This window comes from Notothenia coriiceps, unplaced genomic scaffold, assembly GCF_000735185.1.
Source record: "Notothenia coriiceps isolate Sejong01 unplaced genomic scaffold, NC01 NC01_scaffold00001471, whole genome shotgun sequence".
NCBI lineage: Eukaryota > Metazoa > Chordata > Actinopteri > Perciformes > Nototheniidae > Notothenia > Notothenia coriiceps.
The window spans coordinates 244,754-265,961 of record NW_011334172.1 but is presented as its reverse complement, the minus strand read 5'-3'; the positions used below and the strand labels follow the sequence as shown (position 1 = coordinate 265,961).

General features: G+C 40.9%; 1 protein-coding gene across 1 annotated transcript in view; it reads right to left on the bottom strand.

The window, feature by feature from the left end:
• Positions 1-17,685, bottom strand: part of LOC104962449 (protein sidekick-1-like) — a 30,079-nt gene extending 12,394 nt beyond the window's left edge. Inside the window, exons 1-9 of the mRNA XM_010790888.1 lie at positions 17,661-17,685; positions 17,235-17,429; positions 9,277-9,478; positions 4,884-4,987; positions 4,661-4,731; positions 3,748-3,886; positions 2,734-2,790; positions 2,448-2,549; positions 1,150-1,265 (exon numbers count right to left, since the gene is read on the bottom strand). Of these exons, the coding sequence (XP_010789190.1) occupies positions 1,150-1,265; positions 2,448-2,549; positions 2,734-2,790; positions 3,748-3,886; positions 4,661-4,731; positions 4,884-4,987; positions 9,277-9,478; positions 17,235-17,429; positions 17,661-17,685 (1,011 nt within the window). The remainder of the gene's footprint in view (positions 1-1,149; positions 1,266-2,447; positions 2,550-2,733; positions 2,791-3,747; positions 3,887-4,660; positions 4,732-4,883; positions 4,988-9,276; positions 9,479-17,234; positions 17,430-17,660) is intronic.
• Between the last annotated feature and the right edge of the window lie 3,523 nt (positions 17,686-21,208).

Below are 21,208 nucleotides of genomic sequence, written 5' to 3'. Positions count from 1 at the left end.
GATGTTTCCTTCTGCACTTTTTCTCTCACGACAACAGGGCATGTTTGGTTTGTTCTTTGAGGGAAATTGTTTTTTTGAAGCTGTTGGCCTGTGGGAAGATGTAATCATAAGAAATGACTCCGCAAATAGAGCCATAAGAAATAAGAAATGAATGATTATTTAATGTTTAATGTTGTTTTTATTGGCAATCATTTAAGCTTTGTTAGTTCCAGGTTTAATATGTGCAATAAGTTCATTTCAATAAGTTTTGCAATAAACATTGAACCAGTCCGGCCCTCGACTATTACCGATTTTTACATTTTGGCCCACTGTGTATTTGAGTTTGACACCCCTGGTTTAAAGTATCAGTGACTCACTTGAACACATCTGCCCACACATTTGCAAACAAGCAACCTTTTACATTTGCTGTATGTCTGAAAGGAACAGTGTTGAATGACCTGTCACCCATCATGTTCCGTGTATTTAAACAGTCCTCGAGAGCATTTCAGTAAACTGTTGAAAGACAGCACTGTTGCGATGAAGTTTACCTTCAGCCCCACCTGCCCCCTGTGCTTCCCAGTGTGAACAGAAGTCAGAACCTATAAATTCATTAGACATTCTTTCTTTGCTCTATTTCTCTCGTCTTAATCTTGTTAACCCCCTCTGCCTCCCTTCTCTGTGTCCATCCGTCTCTGGTAGCTTAAACGTATTCCCTCGATCCTCTCCTCTAATCAGGATTCTACAGGGATCACTTGCTCATCTCATTTCTCCACTCTGCAAATATTACATTCCCCTCTTTTTTCCTCCATTTCCCCCCTCCACTCGGGCAGAAATCAATATGTCTAAAGCAGGAAAGATAACCTTGTGTTTGAAGTAGTAAGAGTGAGGGGGTGGGGCAGGGGAGTCGAGTGGGAGACACAGGCAGACGAGTGATATTGAAACCATTAAAGGATATTCAGATTCTTCCTCTAACGTAATGCTCCCTACTTCTCGACAGCGCGATTGAAAGTGCAGCAGAGCAAAAAGCCTCCAAGAGACAAAGACAGTTTGAATGCACACAGAAACACTGGGTGTGTTTAAAATCACATCATAGTATTGTTTTGGTCTTTGTCTGTCATGTGTGTGTGTTTCCCACAAGAACATATTGGTGTGTGTGTGTGTGTGTGTCACCTTGTATCCTTGGATGAGTCCATTCTGGGTCTCCAGGGGGGGTGTGTCCCAGGTCACTTCCAGGGTGGAGGGAGACACAGCGGAGACTTTGATAGACTGAGGAGCCACCGATGGAGCTGCAGGAGGCGAGGTGTTTAGTTAGACAGTTACTGTGTGTGTGTGTGTGTGTGTGTGTGTGTGTGTGCATGATTGAGAGTAATTTATTTGCACTCTTGTCTGTGTAATAGATCCATGGCTAGACTCTCTGGTGAAGTTTAACAGGGGTTGGGCCATCACTACAACAATAGATGACTTTGTACAGCTCTTGACGAAATTCCGATTTGTACAGATGTATGCGCAAGCCCACTTACACACACACAAACGCACACGCACAGACACACACACACACACACACACACACACACACACACACACACACACACACACACACACACACACACACACACACACACACACACACACACACACACACACACACACACACACACACACACACACATCGAAGCAATGCCATTCAAAGGGCAAAGAGAGGACGACAGGAGACGTGGAGAGGACAAAGCAAGTTAGAAGAAAGAAGAAGGAAGCGAGAGACAGGGCAAAGATTCAAGGTCTTCTAACTCGCTTCTTCCAGAGTCGGAAATATCACAGTCTTTAAAAGCCTATTGTGTGCTACGGATGAAATCCTTACAGCTACCGAGCTTGTTGTGAACACATCCATCTCAATAACAACTGAGTACATCTATCTGCTCATTAATACCGTATGTTACGGTTTGAGGTCTGGAAAAACATGTACAGTAAACTGACCTTGAGATGGGATTGATGTGTTTAACTACTACTTTCAAGGTCATGGATGTGCTTTCATGCTTAACATATGATATACCAGTAAGGGCACCTTGAGTAAGGTTTGCTTTGTTCTTTGTTTTTCCCTCACTTAAAAATACTGCTTTTGGATCTATGTGTTATGGCAGGTTCTTTGTTATATTTGCTGTGCATGATGAAATGAGTTTGTATGTTGGAGAATAAAGTACATGTATGAAATGGGATGATAAATAATTCATAATAATAATGTATATCCCACTGTAACTGATGAGCAACAATTTAAAGATTTAGCTTCAAACTTAATGTTATTTTACCCACAATGCAACATTTTGACAAAGCAGTTAATGCTGGGGAAAGAAGCAGCTAGACATTTAAGCTGTTCTTGCAAACCCTACATGTGTTCATGTTCATAAGCATTAAGTGTTAATGACGTATACAAATAGTGACCTGTCTAACAGCCTCCTCCTGTTTCCACCTACCTGCCTCTCCGACAGACACCTCCACTGGGGTGGAGGGGGGGCTCTCTCCGATGATGTTGTAGCTTGTCATAACAATCTGGTAGCGTTTGAACTTCTTCAGTTCTGCAAAGAAATTAAAATACTTACATTTACGTGTAACATGTATGCAAAGTGAAAATGCTAGTTGTTTTTGCGAATTGTTCTTATACTAGAAGCTGGTTGCTTATTATCAAGTTACTAAAACCAAGTCTTAAAAAAATAAATATCTCAGGAGCTTTTCTTCCCAGTTCCATTTTTAATTACTTACGTGTCAACTCAAACTCTGTTAGCGCGGCGCTGCTGACTGTCTTGAAGGTGCTCTTGGCTTTAGGGAGACAAGGATGGAGGGGGACATCAGTACATTTTAAAATGACAACGGCAATTAAATAAAGTGATTGTGTTTAAGAGGGGAGTGTTAAAAAGGACTTGTTTGTTTGAACAGCATCGTTTTTTCAATATTAAGACTACCTAGCAGTATACGACAGCACAAGAACATTGCAGTTCTCGTAATAAAATGTGTTTTTAATCAGTTATACAGCATACGGTAGCTCTTAATGTGGCTATGGAAATGTTTTTTTATATAAAGGATCACTATGAAGCAAGTGTTGACCGCACAAAATAATGGCTACAGATAATGAAACCATCAGCATTCAGATTAGTTCCTATAAGCCCGGCTGTCATTGTGCAATTATATATGCCGCTGGTACGGGGAAATTAAAACTAAAATATTGGCACAAAGCCATGGAAACAAAATGCAGTGTGTCCTGTGCAATGTTTGCCAACAGCAATTCACATTAAAAGAACAGTATCTAGCAATAGTTTCAATAGTAGCTAAAAGTGGCAGAATGACATATATATGTATACTTGTCACAACAAAGGAGAAACTGAGGAGAGGGTAAACTTATGCTGTTGGCTAAGTGGACCTTCTTTCCCCCTCAAACTCCGTAGCTGTTTCCCACTTCAACATTCACTTCTTAAAGTCTCAAATCATAGCACTTGGAAAGGCGACAGGGATAAAAACATGTCTATTGCCACTTTTACAAGCTGGCTAGATAGCAACATCTGATTGAATCTCAATTTTAGCTAGACATTTGAATGACCTACTTCTGTGTGCTACAGTATAAATAAAGAATACATAAATAATGCTGTGCATTTCAAGTTTTAACAATGACACTTTCATCACTGTTATTGATGCATAAGTGCTGAAAAGAAAAGCATGACAGAGCAACACTAACTAAGTGGGAGTGGGGCTAAGCAAACAGTTGCTATCCGTACTACTCACTTGTAATGAGGGCACTCGTGGTGTTGTTTTTTGTTGCCTGGACTTCTGCTTCAACGAAAGTGGAAACGTTTACTTGGAGCTCTCTGTAATACAGCCGGTATCCAGTCAACACCCCGTTAATACTGGTGTCATTGGGTTTCTGAAACACATGCAAACAAGCACACATGAGCAAGAAGACAGTTCAGTTCACTATCAAAGAAGGAATTCTGTACTTTGATCATTTTCATTGTCTTTGTGTAGTGGGTGAATGACAGGACGCTGGCAGAGCAGTATTTTATCAGCAGAGTCCACTTTAAAGCGCTGCTGGATTGCTCTGGCTATAACCCCACAGACAAAGTGATGCTTCAGTGAGTTTGGCACTCTTGTAAAAGATGATGAAATTGCTGGTGACTTTGTTTTTCATCGCCTCCTTCTGCTTTGACACAAGGCTAAAAGGAGTGAGAGAAGACACTTCCAAGCAGAAGAGGAAGAGTGACAAGCAGTAAAGTAGCCAGGCTGTATTTACTGTCGTTTCACCAGTCACAGTTGCTCTTAAACCACCTGAATTCTTCCAAAACTCCCCTTTCTCTCATTTTCCTCTGTTGTTGGACATGGCTGATGTTTGCTTCTCTTGCCCTCTAACTTCTCTCCTGCTGGTATAACCTCATTAAGAGTTTGAACTTTTCTCTCCCGCTGCCAGAACAATCTGTCTCTCCCTCTTGACATCCCCCCCCAATCTTTCTATGCTGCCCTCTGACCTTTCCTTTTCAATAAATAATCATAATTGCATCCACATGCAACTCGTACAAACACAGTAACTCCACAGGACTCTTCTTCTTCAAATAGGTGATTAACCTCCATGAAGTTTGGTTGTGAAGGTCTGTCTGTATATAATGTTTGTGTTGCTCAAGCATAATAGAAATTCTGAAAATACCTTCCACTGCACCAGGACTGAGGTAGTTGTTGTTGGTTTCACTGCAAGGATCACTGGAGGCTCCTCAGGGACTGGAAAGGAAAACATAACAAAGGGAGTGAGGAAGAAAAGACGAGGCAGACAAACTGTCCATCCTAATATAGTCCTTTTTATTTATGTTTGAAAATACACTTTGTCATGTCTTCTTTCTCTCTCCCCCCCACCAGTGTTCCCAGTCTCTCACCATCCTGCAGAGTTGTAACAGCCTCCGTCTCTTTGCTGAGGACACTGTCTCCTACATCGTTGGTGGCCAGCATCCGAAACTTGTATGATGTAAAGGGTTTCAGCCTGCCGACACAAACAGCAGATACATATGTAGAGATGAGAGGCGTAACACTGATAAGTATTACCTTTGTTCACATTGGTTTCAGCTTTGCACCTCTCTCGTCTTCATAAATATCTTCCTATTTGGTTTTGTTAGAACAACAAGTCTTGTCACCCTAGGAACGTTTTCATTCTTTCATCTAAAAATTTTAATTTCAATTTTAATTTCAAATATATCTTTGGACAGATTCAGGCCTAAATTGATGAATTGGTTTCTTTACATTAAAAGGCTACTAGGGTTTTTGCTCCATGATCCTCAAGCAACATCAGGGTATATGCAGGAATCCTGAAGTCAAATGTAATACCTTTTAAGAACTTTTCTAAGACCCTTCCCATACATTTTAAGACCTCATCGCCACTTCGACTTTTAACCGGTTACATTGGCGACACACTTCACCTCACAATTACTATATACAGTATTGATTGTCCTTCCTCCTTATCTTCCAACCATTTGGACGCAGACTTGCATTTCCCCATAACGATGTTGTTTAACAACCGGACCTTCGCGCGCTACAGTATCAAGCAGTGAGCGTGGGATGTCCTGTTCAGATGACGTCAAATCCAACGGGATGCCATAAATAAACTACACAGAATCACACTACACACCTACGCAATGATTACATTCAGGCAAACTGTAGAACACAACCTCTTTGGACCATTTATATACTTATTGAAAACAAGCTACAAAATATGATACCTTGGAAAATGCCGTTTAATACTTTTTAATAGCCTTAATTTTCGCTAAATTGATTTATCAACTTTTAATACTTTTCAAGACCCCGCGGACACCCTGAACATTTACAATGGTTTATCAATGTGAATCTATTGGTAAACCAATTGATGCATGCATTGCATTACTTTAATTTACTCATAGTCTTGCGCAAATAGGCTTTTATAAGTGTGTGCAAAACGATAGCATGTAGACCAGTGAACTCACCACTCCATGTGAGTATCAGTGTATACATGCTAACATGTAAGTATATCTGTAAGACCTTGAACCACATAACATGTTTGTAAAGTCTCTGTTGCATTGGTTGCATCAGCTTATGGTTTTCTTCTTCTCTTATCACAAACACAAAGGCACAAACAATGCAAGAAACAAACAATACAATGACCCGCTCATCAAAACATGGCTCTACAGCACCACAAGTATCAAATAACTCCACTAGGTATCATTAACACTTTGCACTTTTAACACATTTTTTTCAAAACCATCTTCACCCACTCTCGCAAACATATTTCTGCTCTTTCCGTGGCCTTTGAAGAGGTCTTGAATAATAATTATCTTACACCTTTGCTAATTGTCTTCCCTGTCAAAGTATTCCTGTTGCCATACAACCACAACATCTTATCTGCATTTGTCCTCTGTGCAAGGTGAATGCATTAATAAGCACAGAATAACAATATACATCAGTCATTTTGAAAACACTTGACTCTAGAGCCACTTACAATCAGCTGAAGGGACAGGCACTCGTTGTTAGGAGCCAGCTGAACAAGAGTTCTGTGCCTTATAGCATGCTAATAGTTTAAATCCTCCCTCTTCTGCTCACCGTGGGAATCTGATTAAAAATTTAAAAGGACAGGCGGTGGCAAATAGGTAATTTTTCTTTCCTATTTATTAGTCCAACCTCATTAGAAATACGAGTTAACAGGAACATTTGAATCATTTGTTCAGGCATTAACAACAATTGTTACAAAGGATTCAATGTAACATCCTCCCCCGTGCTTTGTCACTGCTCACACATCTACCTGCAAGGTCCTGGACCTTATTTTCACGGGCCTCAGGGACTTCAGAGGACAAGTGAGAAATTCAGCAGGCGACTGGAGAACTGCTCAAGTGTCCTCTTGTATAATAATGAGCCCCAATAAGGGCCACGAAAAAACCCTGTTGGGTTGTGGGTATCGTAGGAATAACACATCAAAGCACCAAGCTCAAAGAGGGTGGGGCACCAACAGCAATGGGACGACTTTAAGGACAGTGAGTGAGTGAGTGTGTGTGTGTGTGTGTGTGTGTGTGTGTGTGTGTGTGTGTGTGTGTGTGTGTGTGTGTGTGTCGTACATGTGTGTGTACATGTTCGCACCAGCCTGGGGGGACTACAATGTTTTGGTTCCAAATATGTCTCATTGGAAAACAACAATTAAGGGATGGATAACAAGTAAGTATGAGTGTGAGTGTATTGAAAAGTAAGCTAATTCCTCCACCCGGCGCTGTAATTAGAGCATTCAGAGTTAGAATGAGCCCGAAATGCATCAAAACAACAGCAGCAGCAGCAGCAGCATGGCAGAGAGACTCTCCCTGAGGCAGGCTGAAACAGGCTGGTGCAGACACACAGAGAGCGCTCTTCAGCATCTCAAACAGCTCTGTGATAGCTGGCGAAGAAGGGGCGCACACCAACAGTCACACACACCAACAGTCACACACACCAACAGTCACACACACCAACAGTCACACACAGTCACACACAGTCACACACACCAACAGTCACACACAGTCACACACAGTCACACACACCAACAGTCACACACAGTCACACACACCAACAGTCACACACACCAACAGTCACACACACCACACAGTCACACACAGTCACACACACCCACACACACCAACAGTCACACACATCACACACACCAACAGTCACACACACCAACAGTCACACACAGTCACACACACCAACAGTCACACACACCAACAGTCACACACAGTCACACACAGTCACACACACCAACAGTCACACACAGTCACACACAGTCACACACACCAACAGTCACACACAGTCACACACACCAACAGTCACACACACCAACAGTCACACACAGTCACACACACCAACAGTCACACACACCAACAGTCACACACAGTCACACAAAGTCACACACACCAACAGTCACACACAGTCACACACACCAACAGTCACACACAGTCACACACACCAACAGTCACACACAGTCACACACAGTCACACACACCAACAGTCACACACACCATCCAAAGTAAATCCTCATCATAGTTCTGCTACTTAGGCTTTCAGGGAAGTTGGAGCAGCCATCGAGTCTGACCGCCATCACCTGCTGCCTTAATGACAGCCTCACCAAGAGGGGCAGGATGGAGGGATGGAGAGAGAGGGATGGAAAAGGAAGACATGGAGCCCTCTCTTGCTGTGGATTAGTGCATGTGAAGGAAAGGAACAAATACACGGCTTATGGTTTTTGAAAGCACTAGCTGTTGATGGATGGAGGCACGAAGGGAGGTGGTGGCAACAAGAGGGATGACAGATGAAAAGGTAAAAAACGTTTTTCGAGAATGACTGTTGGACAAATGGCACACAGAAACTTGAAAGCACGAAAGGCAGAGAGAAAAAAAGTTTAAGAGAAAAAGCTAAGGAGCACTCCTGCTGTTGCTCTGCGATTAGGTGACTGAGATCCTCCACGTTTCTGCAGTGATTATGATTACTCTGCTCTCCCTGGTGGGGGTTTTTCTTCTCCTTGTTGCGTTTTTTTGCTCTAAAAACCTTTTTGGTACGACATGTTCCAAATAAAACTTTTTCTTTCTGTGTTCTAATTCTCTGTTCTCTGCGTTGAGTATTCACAGTCCTCCTCGTCTCTCAGTCCACTCCTCTTCTCTCCCCGAGGATGCATAAACATTACAAGATTTTTTAAAGACTGCTTTAACTAATTCAAGTCTAGCATGCAATGCCAAACAAAATGTCCATGCTGTGTCAGGAAAGCACAAACAGTAATGTTGAGTTTTTATTCATGTTTTCTCCAAGGATGCTTGAGATGGCCTAATTGACTATTAGATAGCCCCAACCTTCACTAGATACTGTTGCTATGCCTGTCAAGCTTTCCGTGCCTGCACAGTTCATTAGGCATTTCATCAGTTTACGGTGGAAGCTTTAGCGATTGTAATGCTTTGTAATTTTTGAAACAACGGATTTTCTAATTTTAAGCAAACAGTCAGATGTATTGGCTTCATCTTGCTATAGTTTGTGGATTACTTTAAAAGCAAAACCACAATTTTATCTTTTCCTTTTGATTTCCTGCTTTTTATTCCGGTTAGAAAACACAAAAAAAGTAATCACCCTCCATCTCGTTCTATTTTGGGTATACACATCATCTGAAGCTTTACCTGCCTGCTGCACATACAGTAGTTACGGTTAGATTTAAAAAAAAAAGATTATAATACTTTTGCCACACAAGCAGATACGTGTGTGTCTGTGCGTGTGTGACTGCACATATGTGCACATGTGTACCTGTCAGCGGTCCATGTGGTCCCGTTGTGCGGGATGTCAGCAGTGTGTGCGTTCCAGTCCCCGTTGGGCAGCTCTTTGGCCTGCAGTGTGAAGTACCTCAGCGGGGAGGAACCTGAGCTTCCTGTCACCCAGTGGAGGCGCACATGACGAGATTCAACCCCTTCCTGAGGAACAGACAACTTCCTGGGCGGCTGGGGACGCTCTGTGGATGTGGTGAGATGAAAAGAGGGGGAAAGAGGCAGGGGAGAGAGAGGGAAGGTGAAACCAGGATAAGAGAGGGGGAGTTGAAAAGAAAGCAGGAAAGGGAAAAAGATCAACACATTTACATTTCTAGGGCAATTTTATTTTAAGTATTCATTCATACATAAAATCATGTAATTTAGGAATGTTACATGGAGTGACTGTGTTCCCACTGCGTACACCCATCGAGTGTGAGTTTTCGCACATCAAGGACAGAGGGATATTGTGTAGTTTTAAATATATAGTTGGATCACAAAGTAAAAGACAGAACACTGCAAGTCAAGAAGGTGCTGGATGCATAAAGATAGAAAATGAAAAAAGGTCAAAACATCTACAAAACACTTATCCCTATGCAAATGTGTTCCAGACAGAGGAAAGTAATAAGAACACGCCTCCAGAACAGTGTGTGTCTGTGAGACAGCAGAGCTTCTCCTTACAGTACAAATGTGTCTTCATTTAACAAAAGGCCACATATTGAGAAGTGGAACCATGATTAGACTTGTACACTCTACTGTTAGTTAGTTTCAATTCAAGCAGTACTTTAGATGGAATTATATGAATTGCTACCTTTAATGATCTTTCCTTTTATCTTCTCTCCTGTCTTAGTTATACAGGGAAACGTTTTATGTTTGAAGTCTTTGTATTACACATTCATACATGTAAACAGTCAATTAGAGACCCAGCTTTCAATACTCATGGCTCAGAAATAAATAATAAATCTAGTTGAAGAAATATCATATACACTAAGAAATCAGCTATAGGGCCTAACTGCAGCGGCCGAGATCAGAATCCGAGCTGCCGCACTTTGCTGCATGTCGTCCCCTCTCTCACCCCCTCCTGTTTATCTGCGGCTACCAGGTCCAAAATCACATTCTTTTTTTTAAATAAGCTGAAACCTGGTTACTTAAATGGATGTAAATGAGTCCCTTTATAGAAACATCTGCAATATGCTTCTCTTCTCATTAATTAATTTCCTTTAATTTGCCCCCTATCTGTAACTATGCACGATGGAACAAATTGTCCCCTGACTAAATTGAGGCGAACATGGACCATATGCTGCCAATACCTTGTAACACAGGACAAGGGCAGCCAACATTTACACTGGCTTGACTGTTGCAATACTTACATGTGTTTAAATGAAACAAGACATCTAACCACTGCAACATCAAAGAAACTATTTCTCTACAGACTGCCAGTGTGTGTTCCTATTTGTCAGTCTTGCTATTCAATTAGAAGATAAAAGATGAATCTGGGAGTCAGTATCTTTGTACAACTGTGTGGCAGAAGCTGTTTGACAAGTCGATGAGTGTACACAAACACATATGCACGCACACACACACACACACACACACACACACACACACACACACACACACACACACACACACACACACACACACACACACACACACACACACACACACACAGAGAGAGGCTTCCTCCATTCATCCTTATCACAAGCAATTTAAGTCGAATCTGTTTGACTCCCTTCTTCCTTTGTGCCCTTATTCCTCAGTCCTTTTAAGATTCCTCTTTTGTTTCCCTGATACCATCTGTGTTTCCATGTCGGCTTCTCTTGTTCCGCTCTACAGTGAAGATCATGTTCTGATAATACACTCATAATTGTCAGAACAAGAGCTGCCTTTTCAGAATGTATTCTGCCATACAAGGTAGAGGAGAGAAGAACAGAAGGGCACATGAAGAAGAAAAGCTTCTGGTGTTAAAGGATATCAAATAGTGTATATGTTTGTAAGGGGATGGATGCTGCTTAATATGCTGCTGTATGATGACCATTACCGTATCAGTTATCCTCTCTTGGAGACAAACACCAGCAGATAAACCTCTCAGAATTGTTTTCATTCATGCACATGCACACAGCCTCACACACATACACAGCCACACGCACACTCCAAAAGCCAATTTTCTTTTTCTGGGGATTAAGTTGGTCTCTTCTGCATCATCAGAAAGAAATCTCTATTAGACTATGCTGTCTATCTCTCAGTGAGAATGGGTCATTATGTTACTGAAGTGGAACAGGGATCCACTCAATTCAATTCTTAAGAAAGAAACCCTGAAAATGATGCTGCAGATGCTATGATATCTGATCCAATTAAAAAACTCTACAAACACTGATAGCTCTGAATAGAATATCTGACATCATGATTCTATGTTTTCATAAGAATTCAATTCACTGTCACATTTTTGTATAAGGACTTTTGTAGCATTTCGCTGCTTTACTAGACAGCGGTGGTGCCGGCTGACAGAGAAAATTGGAGAAAGAGTTCAGGGATGACATAAATCAAAGTGGGAGCCGCGTTCAAACCAAAGCGGTTCATGCGTTGGCCCACAGAGACACCAGAGTCACTATGACTTTTTTTTAAAAAGTGATATTTCACTTCGCTGGAATAGTTCTCTGTCAAACTTTGAAAACCACCCGACACTTAAACCATTCTTCCATGTATCTTCATCAACTGACTTCACTATCACCGGCACACAGAATGTAATAATAATGCAAATGTGTTTTTAAAATGAATTGTAAGATACATAACATTATAAGACATATTAACAAAATCAGTGCTCAATATTAAATTAAATGTATCGTTACAGAATACAAACATAAAGGTGGCTAATCTGCACTGTAAATAGTAATAGCTATGCTTACTGAAAATACCTTATTGTACTTATTTCTCACTAACCATATGATTTTACTCATTCAATGTGAGGGATTTACTCGATTCGACCAAAAAAGGTATACAACTTGGTTCAACTGATCAAACTGTTTGTAACTCCAAGTTCATGAAGTGAAGCCAAGGGAACAGCAGGGCACATGGCAGTAGAGCACTACAGGCAGAGCTGCCAGTGTTTCCCATACATCGATTCATTTGTGGTGGGCTGCCACAATTAAATATCGTCCGCCACAAATATATCTTATCATTTTAATTTAATTTTGTAAATTTTAAATTATATTTTTGGGAGAATAAACCCCACAGATCCTCAACTCCGGTGTGTCTCAGCAGGGCGAGGCACGGCCGGCAAAAACATTTTTCATGCACTGTTCAATTTTGAGCTATTTTGATTCCATAACATGTTTTCTTTCAGGCTTTTGGAAGGAATTTAGGTGTTTATTTTACTATAGCTTGTCTATTTGCGTCTGTAGATTTCTCCTAAATTCACCAAAGTTAGCATTCTAACGTAACATAAAGTACCGCGACGGCTGTTTGCACCATGTGAGAGGTATCGTTGGAAAGCTCGGTCTCTCCTGCACAATCTCATCGGATCCAAATATCGTATCCTTTGTATCAGCAACCAATCGTGAAGGTACAAAGGGGTCTTAAACCAAACGTGATTTGTTCAGATGCGTCACGTGGTGTGCTAAAACACTTCCTGGTTTAGCTTTTGTTGGAAATTTGTTGTATTTACTTGATTACATTAAGGCAATCGGTTCCCTTAATTCTACTGAGTAAACACAACTTTTCAGGTAAGTCAGAGGAACTTGGTTTAATTAAGTTGACATCACTTTACAAAATAAAGTAGTTTGGACTGAACTTTTTTAAGTTGGAAGAACTAAACAAAATTAAGTTAATGGAACCAAATTAAAAGTTAACTTAACAAGAATATATTAAGTTAAGTAAACTTAATACTAATAGTTCAATTGACTTCACTTTTTAAGTGCAACCGGTTTCCTAGATATTTTTCAGTAAAGTCAACTTATCATTTATTACAGTGTGGATATGTGTTGAAGATACTGTATCAATATCGTTGAGTTAAAATGGGATCAAACTTTCTATAAAGTCATAGGTTTCACCTGGAGTGGCCAACAGAGATCTATCACAGGACTTCGCAGTTTCCCTCAGCCTATATGGAATGCAGGGGGATATAAACAAAACTGAACAACAGAAAGTTAGCAGCTAGCTGGTAAACATCGTTGACTATTTGGCTAAAGAGCCAAATATTTCCCTCAGGAATCGATGGAGATAAAAAAACAGTGCTTAAAGTAGAGTGAATGTTGGATCTATGTTCCTCAGAGCGACACAAACACAACTCCACAATGATTCTCCAGGACAGCAGCATGTGTAAATATGGCATGTGTTTGTTAATACATTAATTTAAACATTTTGAGGTTATTATAACGTATCAGTGTCACTGTGGCCAGTAGAAAAACATCTGTTAATGCAGGTCTTAAGCAGATACTGCATTTTCTGAGCTGATGTTTTGAAGCAGCGTATCAAAGATTGAAATGTAATAATCTTTAGTCCTGAGTCTACAACACTAACAACCTGTAGCTGTAACACTTATATTGGTTGATGTGCTGTGAGGTGGACCTGCATTATTGACTTTCATTACTTGTACTTTCAGCTAATACAGTTAAACAATGCGTTAAGTTTGATGTGATTGGAGCTTCACAGTTTAAAAACCTGTTGGGCTGTGTTACATCATAATTAACATAACGTCTGTTATTTTAAGAGTCTGATGCAGGCACTGTTGAGAGGAGGCAAGCAGGGAAATGGAGATAAGGTTTTAATAATGTTTACAAAAGCTTAAAACTGTAGCCTTTCTGAGTGGAAAAGAGTCACAATACAGAAATGACTCATAGTGTTTGTGTATCCTGGTTGATTTGTACAATTCAAAGTAAATTCACTTAGTTCAATTCATTTATAAAAACATCAGCCTTTACAAGACTATAAGTGCATTTGCTTACTTTATTTCCAACTAATGTTTCTTGACCTGCTAAATAACTCACAGTGTTATATATATCATATACACTGTGCATATTTTAACCATTGAACAGATACATGAGTATGGGATTTGCTGAAGGGTTATTTGGCTTAAGTTAAAATGTATTCTCAATGAGCGGAAAGAAGTTGATTGGAAGCGAATGAGAGAGGAGCAGAAGTCTAGACAAGATGACATTAAAGTGCCACAACCTCCGAATCTGAGTGCGCTTCAAAACCTTTATTTGTTTCTGAGTTGAAGGGAAAATGCCGTTAGAGCTCATGTAGGATGTGCTCTTCTTTCTGGTCCTTGACTGTTTGTTGGAGGATAGATTTCTAAGGGCTGTTTAAAGAGAGTTATTGTAATTAAGCAATGTCCTCTCTCACAGTCATGGGCTCTCATACTCAGTGTTTGAATGTGATTAAATTCCTGCTGTTCACAGTTAATACTTTACAATGAGGCCACCAGTGATTGCTCAAATTAGATATAATGTTAAAGACAATTTAGCAATATACCTGCTGCTCAAAAAACATAATAATTAAAATTGCAATAGAACTGCTGATCAATACTAAGTAACTACTTTGGTTTGGAGTAAAGATTAAGGGCTTTTGAATCATGTATAGTCTGTGCTATCTGTTTTGGCAAAAAAGACATCCCAATTACTGCCCTTCCAACACACTGACAGTCTCATTCTCTTTCTCACCTACTAAGTGAACATTTGTCACTCGCCTACAACACAGCACGATACTTTGTGTTGCAAGACAGTTGAGTGTGAAATGCCGATAATGCTTGCTGTCTCTCACAGCAAGTACCAGCAGACTGAAAGCCACAACTTTCAGTACCATTATATTTGAAGTGTTAAGGCCCTGACACACCAGGCCGAAATCGTCCGTTTTCGTTAGTCGGACGATGAAGCGTGCCCTGTCGCCCAAACTCAATTTGGTGTGTCCCGCACATAGACTGTAGGGTATATATAAAGTCCCGCACCGTCGGCCGTGACACGCCTTATTTGGCCTTTCATGGCCGACGCCACAGGCGAAATCACTCTGATTGGCTGTTCAGCTAGCGAATCAGTGCATGAGAAGCAAAACGGTTGAGAATGTCTTCCACAAGCAACACTCAAATGGCTGATAGCTCCAGTACCGCACGAAACATGTTTTCGATGGACGAGAGTGAAAATGGAACGCACACGCTATTTGTTGTTTGTTTAGATCACGTAGTCAGTTCTTCTTCTCTGTCTTCCGGTTGTTGCCTCTTTTGAATGACGAATACACACTACCGCCGCCTGCTGGTAAGGAAAGTTATTGCCACTCACGCATGCGCAGTTCGTACGTGCTCGGCTGAAGTCTTTGCGGTGTGTTCCAGTGCGACACATGGCCAAGACGCAGGAGAACACAGTTCTCTGGTGACTGCCTGATGTGTCAGGGCCTTTATGCGTCTTTATGAGAGTTTTTCCGATTGTTTTTGACTGTTGTCATTAAAAGGGGTGACTATGGCCCAGGGGTTGATTAAGTGTCTACCAATCAGAGGGTCAGCAATTCAATCCCAGCCTACAGACCAATTTTTTTCTTTGGTCTGTGAACATTTTCTAGATATTTACCAAACCCAGACGGGCCCATTCATTTTAAATTGATTTCGGTTGCACGGACCCCTAGGTGGTTTTTGGAACTCTTAGATTTTTAAGCTACTGTAGCAGGTCTATCTGGTGATTTCAACATCTACATTTGCTGCTGCACAGTAACCATGGATTCTGCACGTCCAACTGTGAACTACTTGTTGTTGAAGCACTGATAATCTGAGCTCCTGGGTTATCTTTCTCTAACTTTATCTCTGCCTAGCGTTCTGCAGAGGTCCCTCATTTTTTAAATGCTAAAAATTCAGCTAACCTTTTGCACTCTTTCTGCACTTGCAGCTTTACTGTAGACAATTACCAAATATAATATTTGACCATCTGAAAGTCAATGTGAAAAGAGAGGACAACACAACCACCAAAGACTGCAGTTTCTCCTGCTATAACCCCTCTTGATGGAGAGTGCAGGTAAAATTAAAGTCATTAATCAAGTGCGTCCAGCCTAAAATGGACTCATTTACAGAATGTTGTGTTTAACGTAGTTCATATTATACATATTATTTCCTTATGAATCATTCTAATTGAATTTAAATGTCATTACAGATGATTACATTACTTTGGCACAAATGCCACGCAAGATACATGATACTTATATAGTTAGTGGGGGTGCATGAAAAAGGCAAGTTTGTCATTAGTTGAAGCTAGCAAGCTTACACAGCATTATTCTTATAAAATTATCCAGCAATGTAGATAAGTGATTTTGTACAGAAGCAAAATAACACACTTGTTATACAGGTTCCATTAGTGTGTGATTCAATACTCTTTCAGAAACGATTAATATTGTTTTCATTTCTATCTGCTATAAAATAAAGAGAGAGAAACTTAATTTCATCTTAATCTTCCTTGCCTCAGTGCATACACAGTACACACACTTGATAGCTCTGTTTTTTCTGTCTGGAAATACACCCATCAGTGACCCAACAAACCCATAATGTTTATCCCTAAAGGTGTTTTCCTCAGCTGACATTTTGACTCAGGGAAAATCTAAAATCAAAACAATGATGACTCCATTCTGTTTACACCTTAAGTCATGGATACATGTTGCTGCTGCATCCTAGAAAAAAGGTCTGAAAACCCTAAACACCTTAAAGTTTTAAGCATTTCATTATTAAAAAACAATAATAAAAGTTACATTTGAAAAAAGTATTATTATAAACACATCACATTTTAACTTCTTTTTTATACAGTTCATTGTCCCGGGTCATTATCCAAAATAAAAAAACTTCTCATTTAGCCTCCATTTTGTGGCAACTTGAGAGTTCAGGTTCCTATTATGATTCAATAGGAGTGGTAAACGTATGCATTATCTACAGAATCAGATCTGAGGGCAAACTAGAATTTATGTAAAGCTAAAGTGTGTGTCTGTGTCCTTTACCTCGGCGCTCAGTGGTAACCACCAGGGCTTCCTGCTCCTCCCCCCAGCCCACAGCGGTGCGAGCAGTGAGCCGGAACACATAGGCCTGTTCGGAGGAGAGTCCTGTGACGGTGAACTGTCGAGCGGTGGAGCCCACCTCCACTGTAGTCCATCGCTGAGGGTCCCTGCTGTCCAAGCAGTACGAGATCTGGTAGCCTAGTGAGCGGCAGGCGGAAAGACAGACGGAGGAGGAAGACAGTTGAAATCCGTGTAAAAGTCATGTGTGTCAATTCGTTGTTTTTTTTGTGGCCTACTTTAGATCAAAGAGCCCACAGGAATCAAAGGCAGCACAATGTGAGATGGGAAAAAAACCTGAAAATCTAACCACACAATGCCACATACCACACAGCCACATTTTCACAGAAACAAAAACAAACAAACACAAACCTCTGCAGTTCCTGAGAATGTCCATATCTGTTATGAAGAGATAAATATTTAGCTGCTTTGCTGCTAATACCTCTGTAAGGATGAAGCCATTATTTCCCCCAAAAAAACACACACAAAGCAATAACTCATTGCTGTCATAGAACGTCTGTGCTCATACACACACACACATTTGATAAAAACACACAACCTCTCCTTCTCCTTCGGCTGTGACCCTCAGTGTACACGGCGTGTGTCTATTTCTCTGTCTCATGTGCAGTAGGCCATGAAATAACACTAACACTCTTCAACACGCACCCACACCCACCCACACCACCCACCACACACACACACACACACACACCACACACACACACACACCCCCCCACACACACACACACACACACACACACACACACACACACACACACACACACACACACACACACACACACACACACACACACACACACACACACACACACACACACACACAATCTGAAACCACTGATCCCCGACCAAGCTTTCCACAGGCTACTGGCCACTCACAAAGGCTCTCAATATGAAGATTGTATTGTACACCAATACACTAATCCACAAACACACACAATTGCGCGGGTGCGAATGTTTCACAGTAAGACTGTCAGGATGGTAATCTGCTGAAAGGGGCCTAATCTGGTTGTGCGAGTGATAATCTCATCAGATAGTCTGATTGTATATTAATATGAATGCAGTGTGGGGAAGATTATCGGATAACAGCTAGATAACAAATCCTCGTGCCAATTGGGTCAGAGCACAGCATTATGTTGTGAACTGAATATCATTAGGACGTCGCTGCTATCAGATACATGAGGCTGCATCTCCATTACAAAGTGACTGCTACTGAAAGCCCATTTCCATTTTGAGTTGAATAAAATAAAATATGTAGCATTCAAAGCATAAAGGGACAGTTAAAAAAACCGTATTGTTCCACTGACTTGTTGTAATAGCAATATAGATTATTTTGGTGGGACATGCTGAGTGCTGAAGTTGATTGGAGATGTCTGCCTTCTCTCGCATATAATGTAACTAGATGGCACTTGCCTTGTGGTGCTCAAAGTGCATACATTTGTATACACTTGTTGTATTTGTTTGTTTAAAGCAATGTTTCTTTCCAAAAATCATGGCCAGGTTCAACAAGATAATCCGAAAAACCTTGTAGTTAGTGGTTTCTACTGAACTTCACCCGCCTACACTATCAGTGTGCTGAAGGAAGCCTGCAGCTTATCGTGGACGAGAGGATTGACAGTGACATATTTGGTAGAATAAAAATAGTTGCTATATCTCCAACACTCTGCAACTCACACCAAAACTATCTAGATTGATAAATATCCCTACAGGTAAGCTAAACTGTGTACAAGCTTTTATTTTGATTTTAGGTGCTCATTGCTTGCTGGCCTTGTTTGTAATCATGAAAAACTGAGCGTTGGTAACAAATTGGTCTTCAATTTCTACACTATATACAAATTGCATAAAATGTTAAAACACATTTTGGATAATTTCCCCAAATACACTGGACAGCCCTGAGGAGTTCATATCCAACATCTCTGTTTAAGCTTGTTAGAAATCCCAAATCATACTGAACAAAGAGACAACCTAATGAGTTTAAATAAGGAGTTTTTATTTAATGATCTTAATGGTATGTTTAATGGGTTGATTTGTTTTGCATTTATATTACATTTTATGTTTATTAAACCCCCAAGATGTACTAAACGCTAGATAAGAAATGCATAATTGTATTAAGTAGGAATAATTATGTCTTGATTTGCATTATTAATTTACTCCTGCGTTTACTGCTTCTGTAATTTGTGAGATTTTCTTAATGTTTTCCTTCTCGTCTACAGGAAAATAATCACCCACCCCTGATTCACTTGCTACACAAACAAACGGTTGGAACGGCTTTTGGATTTTCTCTATTTAAATTTGCACAACACACCAGATGTTTTATGACACATCATGTTCAATTTCCTATTGTAATCATTCTAGTATCCTTTTTTTTTGTTTGGGATGTTAACAGGTAGTGATGCAATAGGTGAGACACTCTGAAATGCCATTGCCATTAAAGCTTTCCTGCATTGTTGAAACACAGTCAGCACACTCAGAAATCCAGCCGGTTAAAAGGTATATTTACTTTTACTTACTTAAGTACTTAAGTGTGTGACTTAAAGGTGGGGTAGGTAAGTTTGAGAAACCGGCTCGAGATACACTTTTTGGTATATTCCATGGAATGCTCTTAACATCCCGATAGCAATGAATATCTTAAGTGCTTTGACAAAAAATCCATAAAAAAATGTCATCTGTGGAAGCCGTAGCGCTGTAAAAAGCACGACCAATCATTTTAGCCGGCCCGGCTAAAATAACTGGATGGCCTACCTGCTTGTCATCCTTCCATCTGTGCACAAACTTATCTCGTGCCCTCATTGGTCATGTGCGCGTTCGTGTGCGTTGGAGGAGGGGCTCTTTAAGGAAGTGGCAGATTTTTTCCGGTTGTGTATTTTCAAATTCTAGCGCACTCGAGCTGGTTTCTCCAAAATTACCTACCCCACCTTTAAGTGTATGAACATACCCTAGACTTCATTATAATCAGTATGCAGCAATGAATAGGGATGGGGCTTGTGGCTGTAAATAACTGTTTTCACCAAAAGGTCACATGAAAATAAAAGTGCCTTTTTTGTCAAATGACATTGTCCACCTTCTGCGGCTTTGTTTCTCCTTTGTCCACCTTTGTCCTTCCCCCTATGAGCTGAAAACCCAAGGAGAATTAAGGCAGCCATGAGCACTATGGGAAGTGGTGCACTACAGTTTATCTGCATAAACACACACACACACACCGCGTTCTCAGCAAGGACACAGCAGGACGGCGCGTTAGTATGAGTCTCTGTGATTGAGAGAGAGAGATTTGCCCTCCCACTCATCCTTCTGTCACAGAGTGGTGTCGCACTAAATGTCCTCCCCCTAACAATACAGTCACACATCACTCACACTGTCCTGCTCGACTCCCTCCCCCACTGAGAGGACAAATTCCACTCCTTTCTCCCCCCTTGTGTAACATACACACACCTGTCCCTCCTCTCACCTCCATACATCTCCTCTCTGCTGTCTCACCCCTTCTGTTCTCTCTGTTTCCAGCCCAGCAGCTCTCACATTCCTCTCGCCTCTACCTCGCCTCTTTTCCTTTTCATTAATCTGTTGTCTCTGATTCACTCCACATGCTGTGATTTGCAGTTCCAGTAACAAGTGAAATATGTGGGTGTTTATATATAAGACTATGTATGCATTGGGAAAGGAGTCTTGCTTCAGTAGCTATAATAACCTTTTTTCCAGGTACAAGCTTCACTGACACACACACACACACACACACACACACACACACACACACACACACACACACACACACACACACACACACACACACACACACACACACACACACACACACACACACACACACACACACACACACACACACACACACACACACACACACAGTACTACGACGTACGACGACGACGACGACGACGACGAGAGAGGAC